Source organism: Aplysia californica, unplaced genomic scaffold, assembly GCF_000002075.1.
Source record: "Aplysia californica isolate F4 #8 unplaced genomic scaffold, AplCal3.0 scaffold00032, whole genome shotgun sequence".
Taxonomy (NCBI): Eukaryota; Metazoa; Mollusca; class Gastropoda; order Aplysiida; family Aplysiidae; genus Aplysia; species Aplysia californica.
The window spans coordinates 1,172,069-1,181,515 of NW_004797302.1; the positions used below are offsets into that span (position 1 = coordinate 1,172,069).

At 38.1% G+C, this 9,447-nt stretch overlaps 1 protein-coding gene across 1 annotated transcript in view; it reads right to left on the reverse strand.

Moving 5' to 3' along the window:
* LOC101852148 (solute carrier family 22 member 6-B-like) overlaps nt 1-9,014 on the reverse strand; it is a 15,277-nt gene extending 6,263 nt beyond the window's left edge. Inside the window, exons 1-6 of the mRNA XM_005091591.3 lie at nt 8,873-9,014; nt 7,588-7,799; nt 5,415-5,645; nt 3,906-4,108; nt 1,499-1,645; nt 517-645 (exon numbers count right to left, since the gene is read on the reverse strand). Of these exons, the coding sequence (XP_005091648.3) occupies nt 517-645; nt 1,499-1,645; nt 3,906-4,108; nt 5,415-5,645; nt 7,588-7,799; nt 8,873-9,014 (1,064 nt within the window). The remainder of the gene's footprint in view (nt 1-516; nt 646-1,498; nt 1,646-3,905; nt 4,109-5,414; nt 5,646-7,587; nt 7,800-8,872) is intronic.
* Between the last annotated feature and the right edge of the window lie 433 nt (nt 9,015-9,447).

A 9,447-nucleotide genomic window follows, 5' to 3' on the forward strand; every position in this document is an offset into this window, starting at 1 on the left:
TATATATATATATATGATTTAAGATACCCCACAAAACTGAAAATGTATCATTAGCACTAGTTTCAACATCATCATCATCATCATCATCATCATCATCATCATCATCATCATCATCAAAATTCACAAGCGGATATTGTCTTTCTTCTACATTTCGAAATTTGTAAAAGAAGTATACTGTATCAATAACACGTTGTGTTGTCTTTAGGTCTTTTATTAACATTGTTTTATTTACTGCAAAAAATACAGAGTATTCAGACTAAAGTTCTAAGGGGGGCTAAACTTTACTTTTACCCTGGAGAGTAAAGCGTGATGCCAGTTTATATAGAGTGTGAGTCAAAACTAATGAATCATATGAAAAGGTGATGGAAGGGCACCATTGATAGGTTCAAATTATCTTCTCCCCATCTGTGGTTTCAGCAGTACCTTTCCACGCAATAAAAGAACGTCATTATATCTTTATTTTAACAAAAATAGCAACGAAATCTTATAATAAAACCTTCTGGTGTTGAAACCTACCAGATAAAACATAGGACAAAGCTTGTGAGTGCGATCTGCTTGTGTTTGAATAGATCCAAGATGGTGTACTTCTCCACTTGTAGCTCTGGCTTCTCCTCGCCTTCTCTTTCCTCCAACATCTTCTTGACTCTGCGAGAAAAAGTGTAAAAAATCATAAAACCCGGTTGAAGAAAATCCTCAACACGAGAACATTGCTGGAATCTCGAACCGGTATTGTAATGGTTCTGACTTTTTACAGCCTTTGTGAGATTTCCTTGAATTGTTGAACCTCTTAAAGCTTTAATATTCAATTGAAAAAAAAAGCTCAGAAAGTTTTCTACACTTTTACATGTAGTAGTTTTTCACTCCCTCTAATAATAATTGTTGTGTTTAATTCTTAAGCACTTGCTGTTTTTGCAGATGGAAGAGCGCACGCGCGCGCGCGCATGTGTGTGTGTGTGTGTGTGTGTATGTGTGTGTGTGTGTGTGTGTGTGTGTGTGTGTGTGTGTGTGTGTGGTTGGGGGAGGAGGTTGGGCTGTATCTTATACCAAATCTATAGCAGGAAATAAGTCATGTTAGTTAACAATGGAAAATCTATGACACAGAATGACATCTCGCCAGAGGAAAACCGTATTGACTGTTTTAGGAGATGTCTCAAACACCGTCAACTTTTAAAAATCATCTATTCACGAACTTTGGACAATTGGGCCATTGGCATGGAAACAAACTCTTTACAGTTGCAGCGGGTTTAAAAAAAATAATAAGTACTTGCAACAAAATACGGTCATATATGTGCCGAAGACTACATGTGTTACAAGAGAGTAACTAACAAAAAAATGAAGACAGATCATTACGAAAGATGTTGGATAGAAAAGAAGGCGCAAAACACACCAGCGCACCTGTCAACCACCCGCTCTGTTCAGTGTTGGTAGTCCATCTTTCAATTGAATAAGATATTATAAGCAAACCTGCGCTATGAAGTAGAGTTTTATTTGGACGCACCTTAATTTTTCCACAACATTTTTGTCAAAGAGACTTTTCACATGAGCAAAGTCCTTCCCGTTCTGTTCACACCATCTCCTGAAGATTTCCAGGGCTTCATCTGCCCGGTTGTTACAGGCCAGCCATCTTGGAGATTCCATTAGAAACCTGGACAGATCCATCACGCACACGAGTCTGATTACTATCTGAGTACTCAAAAGTTGGCTGTTTTTAAAAATTATTATTATTATTCATATTATTATTATTATTCATATTCATATTATTATTATCATCATCATCATTATTATTATTATTATTATTATTATTATTATTATTATTATTATTATTATTATTATTATTATTATTATTGTTATTATTATCATTATTATTATTATTATTATTATTATTTATTATTATTATTATTAATATTGACTAGTTTTCTGTTCTGTAATTCAATTCGTTACTAACAATCCACAGAAACTCCGATTTCTTGGATGTCAAATGGAAAGTTTGAAAAGTTTTGATAATATGTAAGTACAGTAAGTTATTGTCCGACATGGACCCTCAAGAGACTTCTTTTGTTAAAATTTTGTTTTTGGTTAGTGTCTTACCACGCTCACAACTGCGTAGGGTCATATGAGCGTGCAGGACACATTAAACATTTTCGGTTTGGTAAGAATTTTGATTTTTTTCTGGGTGATGGCCGAAGCCTACTCTTGTTCATTTTAGGACCACTAAGGAATCTTTAACGTGCTCAACTTGCACACTGGACCTCTGAAAATTTTCGCCCTTAAATCTGAGAAATCTAGGTGTTCGATCTTACCTACTACAAGATCAGACGTGTGGCTGAAAGACAACAGTAAGAAGAAGCAAAGGAGTAGCGGTGGAAAGGCTGCAGAAAGAGTCAGGCGCCCGAAAGGTGGGGGGGGGGGGGGGGGGGCAATAGGGAGGGTGGGGGGTTCGGGGGCAGAAAGTGGGGAAGAAAGCAGTCGACAGAACATTATTAGAAAGTAAGAACGGGGGTGAAAGGAGAAATTTTAAGAGAAGAAAATTTTCCGTATCTGTCGGGGTTCGAACCTGGGACGTGCTGAATGAGAGGCAAACAACGTAACCTCTCGACTACGAGAGCCCCTCTCCCTCCCGCCACCGGAGACCGTCAGAAATAACAAAATGATAGCAGGCTTAGTGGCATTACCATTTCAGCAGAAATAATGGTTGGATAAAGTTAAAGCAGATAATGCCAAAGCAATAAAACGTTCCTCACGTACGTGCTTTAGTGAGAGTGAAATTAACTCGTTATTGCTATTTTTTAATAGCTAGGCCCGACAAAAATCAGTCCAATTAGCAGCTTTGTTAGCATCAAATAAATATGCCATTAGCATTTCCATTCAGAATCCTACATGGCCTTTTATTGAGTAAATCATTTAATTTGCGTGGAAATGAAAGAGGAGTATATCTCTAGCTATGAGTTAATTGAAAATACTTCGTCACATAAATCTGCTCTTGTAAGCACCATAAAAAATTATGTAATTGAAAAACACCACAAAAACAGTCTTCAGCAACATGCGTTGGACTTAATGAATGTGAGCAAGCTTTTGGCTCCATAAAACACTGCAATTTGTAAAGCTCTCAGAAAAGTTATATAAATGGGGCATGCATATATATATAGATATTGAAAAGCATTTATTTCGAATCCAACTGGATAACACAACATGTATTAGAAAAAAAAAAGATTGCCATCGAAGGAGTAGTAAGAGAAAGGTATCCCATATCACCTAAACTATTCACAGCAACATCGCCCAGTAAAGACATTTTATCAATGGAGAACACCTGAAAGAACTGAGATTCGACGATGACATTACATTTAGCACTGAAAGTGAACAACAAATCAAGATTTACCTTAACAACATAAAAAGAGAATTACAAAGTGGCCTAAAAACCCACACAGATAAAACAAAAGCCATATAGGTGATTGACTACACCAGCTACAAAACGGTTGCTACAGTAAACAAGAACAATGAAAATTGACGGAAAGTAACTACTTAGGCCAAACAATAAGTAGAGAGGAGAGAATAACATTCAGGAGAACGAAAGGATTCATACGACTTGGATTTGCTTTGGAAGATACAGGGAAACGAGTCCAAACTCACTAAAAAAAGAAAAGTTTTTAATCAAAATTTTGTCCTGATATTTCGCTTTAGGGCCAGACCTGGCAAAAATATCATTACCAAAAATAATTAAGGACAACACAGGGAGAAATGGAAAGGAAGATGTTAGTTTAAAAATGTAAGATTAAATTAAGCACCTAAAATAAAAAAGAAACCTGGCGAAGCGGTGGTTCCCAAATAAAATTAATTAAGAAAAAATACAAAAGAAATCTGGAATGGCAGATGTCTCAAAATACAAAAGCATGAGAAAAACAACTCACCACGGCAGAAAGACACAGAACGAGGTGGTGGCTATCATGACCAGCTGCAGTGTGCGCCAAGAGTGGTATCTCAGCAGCCAAGCTAACAGTCCTAGTACCATAACAGAGGTGGACCACAGGGTACCACACAGCATAGAGGCCAACATGCGGTGACGGGGAGGCATCATTTCCGTGCACAATGTTACGGAGGAAAGGCAAACACCCTGTTCAGAAGGAAAAAAAAACCCAAGTGTTTAGTTTGGAGTTTGGTTTGATCGTAGACTTGAATTTGAATACCCTAGACCGTGCGTTAGTATCATAGCCACAGCTCTTCTCTTTATAAAGCTTCAGTGTGTAGCGTGATCACCATAGACCGCGACGTTACGATCAAATAGATGAGTGCAAAGAGTGCCCTGAGCGCACGAAATGCCTAGTGTGTATTAATTAATTATGATGATAATGATAATAATAATAATGATAGTAATAATAGTAATAATAATAATAATCATGATAATAATAATAATAATAATAATAATAATAATAGTAATAATAATAATAATAATAATAATAATAATAAATAGAACTAAAGCGCATACTCCCGCTCAACAGCAAAGCCTATGCGCTCTACACTACATTTTTACCCCAACAGACCCTATAACACTCAGAAACATTCTCAGCTTCCTGGGAAGCATACAGTGCAAGCAGTCGATTTAGCGCTCAAACACTAACAACCTGACAAGATCTTTCGCTGTATATAGCTGGGTACTCATTCTCACCGGGGTGAAGTGAGGAAAATTCGTGTAAAGTGCCTTTCCCAGGGAGACAAAGTCGGGTCCCTGACGGGATTCGAACCCACTACCTAGCGGTTGCGAGTCTGAGAGCCTAACCACTAGGCCACAGACGCTACGGAATTAAGGGAGTTTACTGAAGGGATATCTTAGGCTCAACTTTTCCTCACAATAATACTCTTCTTGTGTATAGAAGCTCATGGTGTGACAAGTCTTTGACATTAATTGTTCTCTTTTAAGCACAAGGGGGCTATCCCGAAAAAAGATGTTTTGAGAAAATCGAAGATAAAGTTCCTACCCCTTGTTCAGTTTCTGTAAAAAACAAGAAGAGTTTTCTCTTTAACCAAACAAATATACATATCAATAAAACCAAACTTCTCATATAGGTAGGGCAATGCCCACTTTTGATATAGGTAAAGATTTCTGGAAACCCCCGAAATCTGGCTTAGCCCCCTTGTTCTTAAAAACGAACAATTAAACACCAACTACAAAAGAATCGACACATCCACAGAGAAGCACACCAACTACTCCTACAACTATCTGTTACTGTTGTTGTTGCTTCTGCTGCAACTACAACTACTACTACTACTGCTACTACTACTACTGCTACTACTACTACTACTACTACTACTACTACTTCTACTACTACTACTACTACTACTACTACTACTACTACTACTACTACTACTACTAAACTATATCAGAACTTGTCATGGCAACCTCACATGACGTTCACAATCACCTGTTGGAATCCACCAATGAGGAAGCCGAACAGAGTCAGAGATCCTACTTCTGGCGCCACTCCTATAAGGGTGTGCAGTATCGTCATGCCAAACAACGTGAAGACATAGATGGGTTTCCGACCGAAGCGATCAGCGAGCGATGTGAAGATAAAACCACCGATGCCTTGGCCTAACAAATTCATTGTCTGCGAGAGCTCTCCAAGACCGGCTCTCTCACAGACCAGGTCCATCTAAAGAGGATAAGGTCGGTAATTGTTACGTATAGCACCTCAACCTCCCTCCCACCCCCACACAAGTATAAACACACACATACACACACACACACATACACACACACACACACACTCACACACACACACACACTCACACACACACACACACTCACACACACACACAAAGAAGTTAAAACATCTCAATTGAAAGAGCTGAAGAGTTTGCCTATCATAGAAAACTGCATCTCCCCTCGACGCTCTAAGTCAACGGGGAATGGAAATGTGAAAGAAAGTTTAAAAAGTAAGTAAATGCCAAAGATCCGAGTCTTTAAAAGAAATGACCGACGTTAATAAATTTACTTACGAGGTGCCATTGGATACCCCCCCCCCAAATTTAAAAACAAAACTTTGTTTTTGTCGCTGTTTAAAAAAGAATAAATCTTTATTTTAGGAGGGTGGCGGGTGCATTTGATTTGTTGTAAAACAGTAAACCTGGTGAGATTTCAGACATCTCAGAAGCAATGTGAATAATTTTGAAAAAAAAATAGTTGTGGTCTGTGGGCAGACAAGGCTTTAAGCGATAATTAGTGTAGTCTTCACTAGTTACATACTATTGTTTCTTGAACATAAAGTAGAGTCCGTTGGCTCCTGGATCTTCCAAAACATTTTTCTCGAGCAGGCAGTCACTATTACTGGAGTATAGGCTGTGTAGCACCTCACTAAATCAGAATTACAAAGCTCTATCTGCCCAGTACCTAGTTTTGAGAAATTTGACGTTATAAGTTCAGATTTTACAACGTGTCAACCGCTATTCAATGGAACTCTGAATATCTTAATAACGACTATGAATGACTTAAAGAAGATGATAGATTAAATGGAACAGCAGTATGTTTCTGACCTAATGGTCTTATAGTAAATGAAAAAGGCCAAACATGTCAGATAGAACTTTGTAATATTAAGGTAGCAACCTGTGGACAGTGGCGAAGCGTCTGTATAATCAAATAATCACTGTTTCTCTTACTAATTTTGAAACATTATCGCAGTCAAATTCACCAATATACGTAAACCTCATAGATTTAATGTAAAACGACGTTCATAATCACCAATGAACAGTATCCCTAACATTCCAAACAGTTTCACTGCCACAGAAATAGCCTGTTCACCCCTATCGAGCCACTCCATAAGCAGTCGCAAGCTTTGATTAAGTAAGCTTTAAGTGAGGCTGGAAGAGTCTACCAAAAGAATTGGATAGAAAAAGTGTAGAACAGTCTAAACGGTTTTATTGCCACATATACCCTCTTCACCCCTTTCTAGCCCCAGTTATAAGCAGACACAAGAAGCACTGATTATGGAAGCTAACTATTACACTGGTCGAGTCTACCTCACAGATGTGAGGGGAACTAACTCCTAATAATATCTTTACTGCTACGTTTTTTTGCCGTCCTATAATCAGATCGTGACCTCGATAATGACACCGGCTCCTGGACGCAAAAAGCTAGACAAAAGCAGCCAAATGTGAAATAAAAAATAAATAATTTTCATGTTCTACCAAAGAGTTCAAACTCACTGGTAATACATGTTAGTACTGAATACTGAAAGTCCTGACATCTCTGCTTCTTTGCTTTGTGTTCGTGTATTCACATCTAAAGTTAGATATAATGTTAGTTGGAATAAATTTTTAATTAAATACTTTCCCGATTATTTTAGCGGTTTAACATGCAAAGAACATGAATTCAAGGTTTGCTTTCATTAACAACTCAGTGTTGCCCTCTCGAGTAAGATTCTTGTGTGGTATTATCCAGGCCCTATCGGGTCCTGTCTCACTTTGATTACCCTGTTAAACAAGTCAGCCTTCGCCCCTGCCTGTAGAAAGCCAAATACAAAAGATATATCATTCGAACCCTGATTCAATTTCTGACCTCCTCTCTGTCTCGGTCAACTCTGATGTTACTATTCTCACCTCAGACGTAAAGGAAATATATTTGTTGCCGAAATAATTGTGTCCGTTGACACAGCTCATCGTATGTGTCGTCACAGCGGCAGAGTCGTTGACCACCAAAGTCACGGCACACTTCCCGTAGCTTGCCTCCAGACTGGCGTTGTCCGGCACAGAGAAGAGATCCCTCATTTCCGTCACATTCACGGCATTGCACTCGTGGGCCGGCTCGTACCCTGGGGAGATCTATTCCTTCAGACGGGCGCTGGCTGGGATTTCTTGGTGTTTGTTTTTGTATTGGCTCTGACTTCGCAGAACTTGCCTTTCGTCGTAGCAATGGCTTAAGTAATAGTTTGTACTATTTTTCACGGGGGTGGGGGGTTGTTATCGGAATCATGTAACAAACTCAATAAGAAATGAACTTTCATTCAAAATAACTGATTGATCTGATCAAATCCCTTTATGAAAATAACAACTGGCCAAACAGCATAATTGTGGGACAACAGAAGGATTTCCTGTTGCAAAAGGCATCTGTAAAGGATTCATACTATCACCTAATATCTTCAGCATATATGCAGAGGGAATAGTGCAGGAAGTAGAGCATAACTTAAGAAGGGATAAAATGGCGAGCCAGCTGCACTAGGAATGCATTTAAGAGAATTAAGATATGCAGATGACTCGTTTGAATCTTTAGAGAAGAATAACACACTACCAGCCAAATAGGTTTGGCACTAAGAATTATCTAAAGTATAATATGCATCTTAGGTTTGAGTCTGTTTCTAAAAATAGTTTTATTTTTAAACATTTTTTATATTTAACAAAATCATTTTACATTCTTTCCATTCTGTCCTTCTTGAGGCAGTCATTTTAATTATGATAATAACATTTACGAGGAATATTTCTTACGCGAATCATTAGGAATACTGTTTAAGACAAGATGTAGCTTCTGCAATAAATGATGGACAATTTTGTCAGAGAATGGTTTGCTACATTTAAATGGTTTATTTATCCCCTTTTTAAAGCTTCTTTCCTGGGAACAAAGTGATGTGTCCTTAGAATAGTCTGTTCTGCGTTAACAGTAGCTTTCTGATAAGTAACATTTTAATAAAGAGAAGGACAACAACAGAGCAATGAGTATTCAGCGCTAAGAAAATGCAAAACAGACAAAAACAAGAGAGGGATAGTAAAGCAAAACAGTCAGAAGTAAGATAGGGAGAGTAAATAAGTGGGACTAACCAGCGCCACTGATGCAAAGGCTTAAAATTTTAAAGAAGAATGGGATCAAGGAGCAAACACTTCAGCTTTTCACCTGTAAACACTCCGGTCAGTACAGCAAAGGAAAGGCTAAAGGTCCCCAGAGCTTGCAGCACCACCTGGACGGCCTGATATTTTCCCTTTACGCCCAGGTACTCGATGATGGGCTCAAAATCAGGCACATTCGTGTCCGTCATTGTTAGGTTTGTCTTCTTGTAAAAAACAAAAAAACAAAAAAAAATAAAACAGAAATATGGAAGTTGAAACTTGGAATAGAATACTTCGATTATAGGCTAATGAAAGGAACATTTGTTGTTTGTAGCCTTTGGAAACAACATAGAAGAACTTTCCTTGGTGCTGAAACCATTAAACCTCTGCAAAACTAAAACGTTGGTCTATGGGGCAGTGACAACGGTACTTACATTTTGGACAAATCAACAGGTGCTCCGTTCTTCTCTTAAAAACAGCAAACTTTAGGTATTCATTGTCTACTTTTTAACACATTTCAAATGACAGGTTGAAGCCTTTTCACTGCTCTGATGTGTTCCTCAAAGTTCCAGATGACCTTAAAAGAAATAACTGAAGCAATCCACCTCTTTGATGTTCTTCAATAAAACGTATTTCAACAGG